At 42.5% G+C, this 13,710-nt stretch overlaps 1 protein-coding gene across 4 annotated transcripts in view; it reads right to left on the bottom strand.

Moving 5' to 3' along the window:
• DCLK2 (doublecortin like kinase 2) overlaps positions 1-6,409 on the bottom strand; it is a 77,521-nt gene extending 71,112 nt beyond the window's left edge. For 2 of the 4 annotated variants that reach the window (XR_008965551.1, XM_057369182.1), the window contains exon 1: positions 5,484-6,409. Coding sequence is in view for 2 of the 4 variants with exons in the window: in XM_057369182.1 (XP_057225165.1) it covers positions 5,484-5,898 (415 nt within the window). In the remaining 2 variants the exon portion in view is untranslated. The remainder of the gene's footprint in view (positions 1-5,483) is intronic. The other 2 variants (XR_008965552.1, XM_057369183.1) reach the window with 1 other exon arrangement.
• Positions 6,410-13,710: the final 7,301 nt, after the last annotated feature.

Below are 13,710 nucleotides of genomic sequence, written 5' to 3'. Positions count from 1 at the left end.
TCTCAAAGGTCTCTTTCAACCCTTTTTATTTTATAACTCTACATGAACTATTCTAAATTCAGCCACGCAATATTAGGCACTAATAAAAAAGTAGAATGCAATCTGCCCTTTGGTATCACAAGTGCGATATGTGCAGTTTTGAGGGAACACAACKGTCTGACCATTTGGGGTTCTTCACAGCACAAGTTTTGTGAGCCAAACCTCAGTGACAGACACTTAATGAATAATTGAAAAACATCCAGACGTTTTGTCCTTAAAGAATAGAGACCACTAAAGAAATACTTCCAGATATTTAGTTTTCCCTAGCRTTAGATTATAAACCAGCTGTGGATATGCCACATAGTGAGAGGCAAAAGGAATGGATTGAACGTGCAACACTCAAAAATCCTCAGTAGGGATATTTGAAACAAAAGTATCTGAACAAGGTTTTCTGGCTTGTTTTTTGCAAAGGTTAATAGCCACCAYCTCCTGAAAGTCATATAAAGGATCACTTTTTAAATGGCACAACAAAAAMTGATACAGCTGACACAGGTAAAAACATCCCTAGTGAAGGAAAACAGTTCCCATTTTTTTTTGAGCATGTGCTCCCCTGTGAGTCCCATATGACAAGGCAGATATCTAGATAGATTTCACCTATTCACCTCATGTTCCTCAGCTTCTTTGGGTGCAACTCTTTCATTTCAAAGGTACCAAAAGTGGCTTATTCCATTCAGCAAGGTCATTATAAGGGTTACTAACCTTGCAATTTTAGGAAACACAGGAGCCTTTCCATGTTCTGCAACACAAGCAGATTTCCGGAGCAGCGCATTTACAGCATATATGACTGATCTAAAAATAAAACAACCCCTTTTATGAAGGATTAGGTTATTTCAATTTCTCCTTCCTTCCTTCCTTTGAGCAACTTCCCTCCTCATCAGTTTCTTACAATTCACTTTCATATCATCTTTAATAATGCTCTGTAAGTCACACTCTTTCCTCATCTACAGCACTTAGAGYTCCCTATCCACTTTTTAAAACCTGGGATGACAACCAGGATTCTAGCAGATGACTAACTGCTACTAGTTCTCTTTYAACTTTATTTAGACAAGAGGTGCAGACAACAGCTTCCTACAGGCTGTCACAGAATCACAGAAGAGCAGGGGTTGGAACAGAGACCTCTGGAGGTTCAACCCCCGCTCAGGAAGGGTGAAAGCTCTCAGAAGACCAGTCAATGTTACCAGGTATCAAACACACCTAACATGCCTGCTCCACAGGAAGGGAATAACCCTTTTCAGGTAAAGAACAATTCCCCCATTCCTGAAAGGAGGAGATGACTGCTGGTGGAACTATCTTATCTTGCCAGGATGAGAAGTGAACTAAGGATTACATCCACATTTCACATTCACACCTCATTGCTCCAGAACTGTGCCACGACAGTGATTTGAACACATATTTGGAAGAATATGCTTTCAGTGTTTTTTAATCCTTCTTTCATCCTCCCTTTTCACCCTTCATTGTTCAATCTGCTACATTTGCCTGGCTTTTTTTTTTTTTTTTTCTGGCTTTTTTTTTTTTTTTTTAAGCATTACAGTTTCTAGCTTTAGCACAGGAGGGCATTCATACCTTTTGGAACAAGCAAATACAAACTGCTTACTTTGTGTTACCATCTGCTTGCCCGAGAAGACAATTCTTGACCTAACACAACAGCATTCACCAACTAAAATCACAGGTACTTTATGCAGGATTAAAATGCAATTTGCAGTAACAACAATGGTCTAAGGCAGAAAAAACTCGGATTGTTCAACACCTCATTTCAAAACACATTCTCTTACTGYGTATTAGCGAGGCAGAGCTCATGTCTGTTAATCTGATATCGCCCTGTGCCACACACTCTGGCCATGTATAAGGACTGCCCTATCCAGAACCTTCCCACCTCTTGCCCAAAGACTTCCCTAGAGATGCCTGTTGATTGTGTGCACAGCCATGCAGACAAAATATCTGACATTTTATAAAGGACTGCATTAATTAAGCATTGTTGTTGAAAGAACAAAGACCCTCAGCCTTTTTTCTAGGGAACTAGAAAGATTCCCACTAGATGCAAAATCAACATAACTTCTCTTTCCAGGAATAAAGTGTACACTTGGTTTCCTCTCCCAAAATCCAACAATAAGTCCCAACTTTGCAGCAGACCTTGGCAATCAGGATYCTCCTTGTCCTTCACTAACAAGACAATGAAAGCAAAGAGACAGAGCATGACCAACACCCACCAAAACACATCRCTCAGGACTACAGAGCTGCACAGTTCTACTACCATTGTGTCATGCTTTAGGAAGCCTATACTTTTTTTGGGGAAACTGAAGGAAATAGATGAACACTTAAATAGCTAACTCTRKTAGAAAAYAAAATTTMATCTASTGTTCCATTTTTGATATTGATGKGCAAGTACAAAATTACACAYGGAMTCTCCTATTCAAAGGTAAAAAGTAGTGTTGTTATATCTGAGAGTAAAGCTGAAAGAGAGAACTGTAAGAAAGTCGTAATAGTCCCAACCCCCATATCTCTCTGCATCTTCCTGCTCAAACAGATCAGGAGCAGACAATGAAATTCATCCCTCCTCCCATTCTAAAAAAACAGTGAAAACTGTCAAATTCATGAGCCATAATGTTTCCTAATCTACAGGGGCTGAGAATATAAATTATATTTGCCTCAGGCTGGTCCAGCAGAGCGTGCTTTTTTGATTGTCATATCCAGTTAAGAAAAGCAATATGCTTRAAATGGAGCTCCTATATTTGATTAATAAACATGATCTAGTCCAATTTTTAACTGGCTCAACCCATAACAGCAATATTTGATATCCTCAGTATGTCTATGCATTAGCCATTTTCCTCCTAAAATGACAAACAGTAGAACAGACTGCCAAACACAGCCAAACTCCAAAATAACATTTATCAGTGACTCAATTCAGCTCGTTATGATACATAATTTGATGTTGCCAGCTTTTATATCCYAGACAGATACTAACCAGATAAACAGCAAATAAGCCTTAAAGAGCTTGCCTGCACTGGGACACGTCACTGCCCAAGAGCCACACTCACAGGCTGGAGCTGAAGGGGCTTTACTGCAGATCTTGCTGGCTTGGCAAGGTTTGCTGAGCACTCACCTTCTGCTCACTGCATGGATCTGCCACTACTGAACCTGAACTGCTGTGACTCCATGTCCCAGTTCAGGAACACTGGGAGCTTGCCAAGAGACCAGCGAGCTCAGTATTGCATCACACAGCCATGGCCCGTCTGCTGCTCAGCCTGTGGCTGGCATGCACTACAGCACTTTTTATTCTCCTTTCTGAAAATATTAAAAAGAAATACAGCAAAACACCACTCAAAATCACTTACAGTGCCGCTGCAATTCAAGTTTAGGATAACACCAATGTTGAAGTATTTATCAAAGAGCAGAAATTCAAGTTTGCTGTGCTGTAACCATGAGAAATAAAGAAAATTAACCCAAACCAAATCTCTTCCAGCACCTCAAGAACAAAACAGCTGGCAAAAAACTCAAATAATTTCAAGGAATGATGGATCCACTACTTGTTTGCTGTCCTTTTCTTCCTATATATACTTTCTTTTTTCAGTGTGGTTAGTCTTACACTGGTGAAGTTTTTAGCATGCTAACTGGAGAACATACTAATCCAATTATGATGTTATAGGATTTTCTTAAGATGCTTGAGAGTTGTATTGGTCATGGATAGATGACTAAGTAATTGGGACTCTTCCCCCCCTGCTTTTATTTCATTGAGAAATCTTGGAAGTGGCGTTTTGATTGTGACATTTATTTTGCTTTATTCTTCCAGGAAAGAGCCACAACAAAGGTTATGCTTTCAATGAGCATTTGAAGAGACAAAGGGTAAGTTTTGCTTTCAGTTATTAATTTTGAGCTGTAAGAGTATACACTGCATTTATACTGCTGGCTAGCAARTAATTCTGCCTTTGTTTTAAGTCATAAAAGCTTAATATAATTTCTATGTAACATTTTAAAAGTCACCACAAATTATCGCCAGTTTCCCCTCCTTTCCCTCCTGTCACTACTTCAGCATACCATATTTTCTTAAGCAATCTCTAAATTAACCACCAAATCATGAAAAAGTTTTTTTTACTCACTTCATTTCTTTTATCACCATAGGGTCAGCATTTCACTCWACTACCACCATTTCATRTTYCCTCTGTTTTCACTGTAGACAGCCTTATGGTAGATGACACAAATCCTCAGCACAATGTTACTATCAGGAAGTGCCCTTCCTTGCACCTTTTTTGAGGGAGACCCACTTGACACAGCAAATGCTGAGGTCCCYGTTTTCTCTTCCATGCTGTGGAGCACCTGGTCCCTAACTCCCAGTGCCCTTATGGGTGGATCATATAAAGATGTTCAGGTGCCCTTTCCCATCACATTCTCCAGGTGTGATTCAGCACTGCTTTGAAAAGGAAAGCTTCCAACCCAAAGCTCAAAGGACAGGCAGCTGAAAGCCCGGGAAACAGCAGGCATTGGAGGGCCTAGACATCTCTCTCCATTAATGCAAACCAGCTACACTTGACACAGAGAGTCACCGGGTGGGACACTGCAGTGGCTGAGGTCTTAAATACCTGAGGACAACCAGCAGGTGTGAATTCATGATGAACCTCACAGCGTGCACGACACAACCAGGGCCTTTGGAAAGCGTGCAATGMTGAGCTTGAACTGTATTTTAAGGCATCACGTGAAAAGACTGGGAGATTCTGCTCCTCATTCCAATAATTATCACTCCCCCCAAACAAGGGGCAGATGTTTCATTCATTAAACAGCACTTTGGGCCCCATTTTTAGGCAGTGAAGCACTGCTCTGTTGAGATTTGCAAGGGCTGTACAATGTCAGCAGCTGAGTCCCATTATGGAAAGTTACTTAGGATCAATTCTGAAATACATCTGATTCTACAACATGTTTTAAAAGTCAGACATGATTCTCTCTATTATGGGCTCTGATCACATTTGACACTAGGACCTTACACCTGTTAGTTTCARTAAGTGGTAGGGTATAGATACCCTTTTTTTCACAACACTGGGGCTTCTCTGAGAGCTGAAGCCATCGTGAGTCAACAATGACACTTAGAGAACTAAATTACAGCATTTCCCTCTTTTACAAATGAAAGGTAGCCAAGAACTTTACAGTTCTTGCAGATGAAAAGAGCACCTGCTGCTTAACTACCATTGGAGTCAAGCCCAGTGCATGCAGATGGCAGCACTGGGGGTGACGGGAGAAGTGGATGGTCCACACTGGGAAACGAGGCCCTGCCGCCCCTCACAGCGGTGGAAAACTGCGGCCACTTGCCCTCCAGGGCTCTGGGGCGGCCAGTTTCCAGCAAGGCCACCTCTCCACTTTGATCCGGGCAGCGACTGGAAAGCTCAGCCCAGGRAGCGCCCGTAACCCACCACCAGATCCCACGGGCACCTCCAGCCGGACTCTGACATCCCACTCACCTTCCACCAGCTCGTCCAGGCTGGTGAGCTTCTTGCTGCCATCGATGGTGTAGATGGTGCGGACCCCCTGGGGCAGGTTCACGTTGTCCGACAGGGACCGGGTGAGCTCCACCAGGAGGGCGTCGAAGGATCGGAAGCGGTCGGGGGAGATGGCGTACACCAAGCCCTTGAAGTACCTGTCCCCGTTGCGGTAGAAGCGGGCTTTGCGCGCCTTCTTCTCGGAGCTGAGCGCCTGCAGGGTGCGGGTGCGGTAGAGGCTGCAGTGGGCGCTGTGAGCCGGGCTGGGCACCAGCCCATTGCCCCGCGGCCCCGCTCCGCCGCCGGACCCGGAGCCGCCGCGCCGCGGCCCGGAGCGCTGCTGCCGCTTGTCCCGCTCCTCGAAGTGCTCCAGCTCGATGCTCCGGCTGCTCGCCATGGGGAGCCGCCTGCCCGCCCTCCCGGCTCCGCCGCGGGCTGCTACCTACCCCCCGCGCTCGCAAGGGCTCGGGCCGCCTAATTCAGCATCGCGCCCGGCCGCTGTCGCCGGGAGGGCTGCGGCTGAGAGCAGCGCCCGACCTGCCCCGCCACCGCAGCCCCGGCCCCGCCGGAGCCGCCGCTACCCGCTGCTGCGCCCGCGGCCGCGCACAAAAGCATCCCTCACGGCTACGGGCGATGCCGGGGGCCGAGCGAGAGGCTCGGGGGAGCCCCGCGGCCGCGCCCCCGCGCCGTGCCCATGCGGGCTCGCACAATGCGCGGGTCTCCTGCTCAGCCTGTTCCCCGCTGGCTCCGCCGGGCAGCGGCGGGGGCCGGAGCGCCTATTCCGCCTATTCCGCCGGCTCCGGCGCTGCTCCTGGCGCGGGGGCACCGGCACGGCGGCTCAGCGCGGGTGGGAGCCTCCTCCCCGGCGGGCAGGAGCCGCTGTCCCCGCCTCGGCAGGGCAGCAGCCGCAGCGGATCGGGCGGGAGCGGCGCGCTGGCCCGGCCGTGGAGCGCAGCGCAGCGGGAGCGGAGCGGGCGGGGCTCCGGGCGGGAGCGGGGGCGGTGACAGCTCCGAGCGCGTCCGGAGAGGGGGCGGGACCGGCTCCGGGAAGGGAGGGAGCGGCGGCCCGCGGGGAGCGAGAAGGGAGAGGGGTCCTTCTAGGAAAAGAGAATGAATTCAGAGGAGCAGCTTTCCCACAGGGTTAACGCTGCCATACTCATGGTGGCTCTGGCCGGAGCGGTCCGATGGTCCCCCGCTCCTCGGGCGCACCTGCGGAGCTGCCCGCCAGCCCTCTCCCGGCTCTACGTGGGCTCAAGTCACAAGGTCAAAACGCTAAAAATGCTTTTAGGGCTCCTTCTGTACGGCCCGCGGCCTAAAATACATCCTGCGKGACAGAAAGCTACGCATCCCTGTCGTTTTTCGGAGGAACAGCTTTACAAGGGCATATAGTGACAGARCATGGGGTAAAGGATTCAAACTGAGAGTAAGTGTAGATTGGATATTGGGATGAAATTTTTCCCTGTGAGGGTGGTGAGGCACTAAAACAGGTTGCACGGAGAAGCTCCATCCCTGGAAGTGTTCCAGGYCAGGTTGGATGGGGCTCTGTGCAAAATGTGTCCCTTCCCATGGCAGAGGAGTTGGAATTAGATCATCTTTGAGGTCCCTTCCAATCCAAACCATTCTGTGAACCTATGATTTCCCTTTTGCATTTTTCACCACCTCTCTCTTAGGACTCAACCCTATTCATACAGTCTAAACTTCCTAAATGTGCTGCAGCCCACGTTTCATGGCTTCCCCAGGGATCTTCTCAGTGCTCCTGAGGTTGCTCAGACAATTTGCAAAGACAAATTCACTTTTTATAGAAATGGCCAACAAATGTACTGAAATGGATGCAAATTTCATTTTTTTCCAACTTATTTTCAACTATTAAAATAGTATATTTTTTTTTCTTGTCATGATGAGAATGTAAAATTGTAGAAGCTTTTACAGCTATGTACATATTTTCAGTTATTTTACGTCTCTTGCATTGTGAAGTTCCAGTTGTATAACATCATTACAAGTGACCACAATTTGTGCTCTTGTGCCCAATATTCTTTGCCGCATGTTTAATGGAGTTATTGTTTTTCCCTTTTTATGTTTTGAAATACCAGTAAAACTGAGCACTTTCTCACCATTATTAGTGTGCTTTTTACCAAGTAGATTAAACACCTAGGTACAATATTCTAAAGAAAATATATGGAAAATATCAGTGAAACTCACTCTTTATTGAAGTGTCAACTTCCGTGATGCCTGGAAACCTCCACAAGCAAAGAGAAGTGATCAGCTGTGGAGCTGGATTATCTCCTCTGGTGGTAAAATCAACAAAAAGAACTGAATGAAGGGGAAATTTTTTTACAGTCAGGACATGAATACACCTGCTGAGATTAGGTGTGCAGGTCTTGCCTGGGAACCAGGACCTAGAAGCCACAAAACAATACGTATCTATTTTTTAAACTGGCTTTGATACATAGTTTCTAGTCCGGATTACAGGCAAAATTACGCAGAGGAAATTCAAACTCACCTGTTTAACTTTGCTCCAAAGTGGATTGGTCTCAGCAACAAAGTTGTATTTTTTTTTCCCAATGGTATCACGTTGCACAAGCATGTCTGGCCTTTGCAGAACAAGTCACAATACTTAGTTCAAAGCTCAGCTGAAGGTTACTCGGACTAATCTTTTTCCATTTGCTCAAAAGCAAAAAAAAAAAAAAAAAAAAAAAAATTAAAAAAAAAAAAAAAAAAAAAAAAAAAAAAAAAAAGCCCAGGGAAGTCCTTCCTCATACACACCTTTTGTCTACTCTGAGCTGTTAACTATTGCCACAAGCTCATGAGGACTAATGTAAAATACATGTGCATATGAATTTAATGTATTAGCTGTGTGTGGCTGAATATAAATTGGAGAGCCCAGTGCCAGGGTTACCATTTTACCAATTTCAAGTTGTTTTGCTGGGTTGTAGGATATGTCATGTGTAGGACTTTTTTTGACTTCTTAAGTGTCCAGCTAGAGATGGGATGGAGGGAATAGAAGAAGTAAAACTGAAGGGGAATTCACTCTCCTCCACAAAGGGAATTTCTACTACAGAGAATTTTTGAAGTCTGTAGAGCATCTGTGTTTTATAGAGCATATAAACATGAAATTGACTTCTGGTCTGTAAAACTAAACTACTTCTATATTAAGAGGCAATTTACAGAGAGGTTGGGAGTAGATCTGCATGTGTAACTGCCAAGAAAATTCCTGGTAACACCTCAAAGGTGGTCTTACAACTTGTGCTCTTTTTATTTTTGGTTCTCCTCAGATGTTGTGTGCATTTTAAATAAGYCCCCTTGAGAATGGTTCAAGTGCTTCCATTGGTGTGTATGCTTTGCTTTTTCCTTGCCACCTTGTTTCCCCTACAGAGTTATCTGTAGTTAAACARGTGTTTTAAAAGGCCTTTCAAGATGAGGGATATAACCCCTCAAAAAAATCCTATGTGCAGCTGAAGGACATTTGTTGTTACACATTAGAAAATTAATGTGGTTAATATGCAGTCCTGAGCTATGCATTTCCATCATCTTCTTCCAAAATAGGGTTGACAAATCAGCAGTTCACTTAACAGCCAGCAAGGTTACGTGTGTAAATGATACCTTGCTTATTAACCTAAATCTCCAGACACCATAAAAGTGTGATTATCATTCATTCCTGTGATGTTCTTATTCTATAAATATGCATTTCCTATTTGAAAAGAAAAGAGCTTCCAGTTTTCATGCCCACTTAATTAATCAGTTCTCTCACCTGACTTGGCTTTGGTTTTTTTTTTTCTTTCTCGTTTGTTGTGGTAGGCGTAATGAATTCTTAGTTTAAATCTCTTCCTGCATCTAGAAGAGCTCCTATGTGGTTAAAATGCTTGCTTGGTTGTTTTAAAACAAACAAACCCCATGAGAAATTTCTGAAAGGAAACCAGAAAGCTTTACTATCACATGCATGTCTTTTCTTCTTCTTTTACCTGAACTCTTTACCTTCCTGATTGTAATCAGTGACATTCAAGTCACTTAGAACATTTAATAGGATTGATAGGTGAGATTCRGTTCAGAATCAGAGTTTACAGTGGRTGGTTTTAGAAAAAAACTGTGCATCTGGCCTTTACATTTAGCCCATTGATTTCACCTTGGAAATAATAATACATAATGTTGCTGAAGAAGGGAAAAAACCCACCGTAGAGTTGGGGTCTGTTGAGTGAAGATTTACTATTTGGAAAATATTATTTGAAAAATTGAATAAGAAAATGTTTACTTGTAGCACCAAGGATACCAAATTGAGTATTTAAGCAAGCAAATGATTATTTGCAATGATTTTTTTTCAATCCAAGAATGTTAAAATACTTGTAAAAYATTCATGCAATAAAATCTCTCAGCATCCCCGTGAGATTCCGCGCCCTACTTCATAGATGCATAAAATGGGAAACCAAAAGTTTAAGCAACTTGACCAAGTATCAGAGAAATATATCAGTGTAGGTGGCATAAGAAAGATCTTCAGCCCTTTGGGAGCCCACTGTGCTCAGGTGGCCAAGAAGGCCAATGGCACCCTGGCCTGGATCAGCAGTAGTGTGGCCAACAGGACCAGGGCATGGATTGTCACCCTCTGCTCAGTTCTACTGAGGCCACACCCCAAATCTTGTGTTAAGTTCTGCACCCCTCACTACAAGAAGGGCATTGTGGTGCTGAAGCATGGCCAGAGAAAGGCAGTGGAGCTGGAGAGGGGTCTGGAGCAGAGGTTCTGTGAGGAGCAGCTGAGGGAGCTGGGGGTGCTTAGCCTGGAGAAAAGGAGGCTTGGAGGAGATCTGTGTTAGACCCCCCCTAGCACTGGGTTGTAGCCAAGTGAGGATCAGTCCCTTCTCCCAAGTAAGCAGGGATAGGATAAAAGGAAATGGCCTAAGCTGCACCAGGAAAGCTTTAGATTGGATGTTAGGAAAAAAAATTTCACTAAAAGGGTTGTGAAGTTTTGGGAGAGGCTGCCCAGGGAAATGGTGGAATCACCATCCCTGGAGATATTTAAAAGAGATGTAGATGTGGCACTTGGGGACATGATTTAGTGATGGACTTGGCAGTGCTGGGTTAGTAGACAGGATGATCTTAAGGGTCTTTTCCAATCTAAACAATTCTATGATTTCATAATCTTGCTATGAAGCTATTCTTCTTACATTAACACCTCTTCATGAATGGGAATGTGAGTCTGAGTGTTGCTGAATATTGAATTATCTCCAAACAACTTAATGTATGATAGAGAAATGTCAGAACCCAGGATCTGTGGTAATTTGTGTGTATTCAGAAGGCCTCAGAATGATTCACCTGTTTTGACAGATTAGATGAAAATGCCATACAAAAGTTCAGTTACTTGTTAAATGACTTTATAAACTTCCCAAAGGAAACCTTTTTCCTTAAATATTTCTTTGAGAGTATTTCTGAACATCTGCTTAAGAGTTTTGAAAGTAGTAGACAACCATATGAATAAAAGCCGTATGAAACTAATGTTGAACCTGAAAGAAAAAAATGTAGAGAAGGAAATGTCCTCACATTATTTTCTATTTCAGTTTGCTGTACCAAGGAAGACTGAAGTGTATCAAAATCCTCCCAGCAAGGTCCTGGCATAAAACCATCTCATGGCTGAGATTTCATATCAACCTCATATCAKATATGAGTATCTGCTCAAATGAAGTTTTTTTTTTCTTCACATCCAGGTTTTTTGTTTTTTTTTCCTTCCATATTAGCATTTTCTGCAGACCATCTCTAGCCCTCTGCTAATACTCAACAGAGATATTTTGTCCCGTTTTCCTGTCTCTGTGGCAGGAATGCATGAAGAGGAGTGGCATGCTCCCTCCATCCAGAGCAGCACAAGTGAAGCTGTAAAATATTCTCAGAATAAGTAAATACATAACACAAAGRTAGTTTTTCTGCTATAGTGAACATCTTGGAAGAGCTAAAACCCTCCCAGCAGATTCCTTCTGAAGTCCACTGAATTCTCAGTCCTTTAACACTCCAGTAAAATTCAGTTCCTTGTTATAATTGCTTTTTCAGTGACGTGAGGTAATGATCCTCACCCTCTAGATTTGGATAAGAGATGGCCAYTTTAAGTAAATTGAGTATGTTTTGAGTATATATTTTTTTTTTATGATATAAATAAATGCCTTCTTCCCTGTGCCTTTACTGGTGTATTACAAAAAGGTCTTCAAGTTCCTTTCTCATCAAATCCTCCAGGTGTGATTCAGCATTGCTACCAAAAGGAAAGTTTTCAAATCAAAGCTCAATGGACACACAGCTGAAAAACCTAAAAAGGAGGAGGCATTAGGAGACCTACAAATTACATGTCTTTACTAATGAATCTGCACTGCAAGATGTTTGTGGACTTTCTTTTTTTTGCAACAGTTCGAAGTTGTTATATTCACTTCTGACTCATTTCAGCTTTGCCTATAGCCAATTTCATTTATCCAATATCTCTGCAACTGAATAAACATAGATTAAAAATCAGATCATTTGAACAGGATAAAGGCATGATTTACAGACAAAGGAGTGCTTCTTTTGCTCATCTATTTTTTTATCTAACATATTTAGAAAGAAGTCATGAGGGTTTTTAAAACATGCTACTAATTTTTTTTTGCAGATAACCCCATCATAATTTTTGTATAATCATTAGTAATTTTAATTCCATCTGTTACTGCTTYATTGCAAGACACCAAAATTCTATATTTTCAATAGAAATGGCTGTCTGGATAGTTGCTATAACTCTGATTGAACAATGTATGATCCAGGATTAAATGGATCATTTAATCTGTTTTCTTAAAAGCATGATTAGTCATACAGTATTAAGAAAAGGGGAAATAATGAAGGATCTTGAAAAAAAGCCCTGAAGAATTAAGTTATTTCAGATGTTAAATAACTTATAAGGAGAAGATTCCAATAAATCTTTCAATGATCACTGCCAGCAGTTATTTGTTATAGTGAATTACCAATATAATTAAAAATGAAAAATTAATGTGCTTTCTKAGACAGCTACTTCAGCAAAGATGTCTAAAGTAAACTGGTGCCCTATACCTGATGAAATATGGGAAGTAGAGATGAAAACACAATGAAACAGTACCTATTCCAAAACAAATTTTATGCTCTAGGAGTTTCTAAAAAATGTAATTTTATAATATGGTGGTTACTGAAGCAAAGCCAACTACATGGAATTTTCCCATCTGCAGTCCTCTTCCTAGATGTTTTTTTTCTCACCCATCTGGGGCTGCTGCCCTTATTTGTGCTGATATTTGCAAATTTGGAAATGTTCTTGATTGAATAAGAACTCTGACCTCCAGAAATGGCAGAGAGCAGGAAGTTAAGATAGCATATTTAGGTTGCTTTGAGAACAAACCCATTGAATAGTGTAGCTGTATACCGAGAGCAAGCAATAGAACAACTGCAGAGAATGAAATGAGTAATAATTTCCCCCCTTSCTTTCTTCTGTGCCACTGGCTGACTTCACTGACTTCACTGGCTTTGGAGGTCTTTTAATCCAAGGAATAATTTTTTTTGTAAAACAGGAGGAGAGCATACAAATTATATCTTTTAATAATATCACCAAGATGYAAGAAAAGGTGACTTTACTACATTGCACCAGGGCAGTTAATATGGCTGTCAGCAAAAGAACAAAATTAGCACTGTTAAAAGCAATTTTGCTCTAAGAAAAATTACTTAAGCAATTAATTATGCTAATCAAAGTTAGGATCAGAATGGCATAGTAGCAAGAGAAAAGCAGCAGATTTAGAAGCCTTGTGATACAGAGAGTGAAACAGGAGATTGCTGCTTGTGGGAGGTAGAGGCAGAATGCGAAACTACCTCTAAGAAAAACACTATGTGTTTAAAAGACCTGATTTTACATTGGATCTGTGAATTCCAATACCTAGAAGAAATAGAAATTTTACTTCTAAAGTTTGCTTTCTGGCTGGACTTAGTAATTCCTTCAATTTGAAAATCATCATTAATGCAGCGTAGAATTGTGCTTTACAGAATATGCTTTACAGAAATACCTTGAAGGTTGGAGAAGTGGAATGACATGTAGAAGCAAATTGTAAAGTCATACATGGAAGGATTAATTTCTACTCCAAGAATTGATTTCTACTCTACTCTTCACCACTTGGAAACAGAAGAAAAGAAAGGGGGCAATGAACCATTGATCAGAAGTTTTGGCCAAACAGCAAGAGCAACAAACGTAACCTTTCAC

This window comes from Malurus melanocephalus, unplaced genomic scaffold (genome assembly GCF_030028575.1).
Source record: "Malurus melanocephalus ecotype Western Australia unplaced genomic scaffold, MMel_1.1 scaffold_105, whole genome shotgun sequence".
NCBI lineage: Eukaryota > Metazoa > Chordata > Aves > Passeriformes > Maluridae > Malurus > Malurus melanocephalus.
This window is presented reverse-complemented; position numbering and strand designations above follow the sequence as displayed.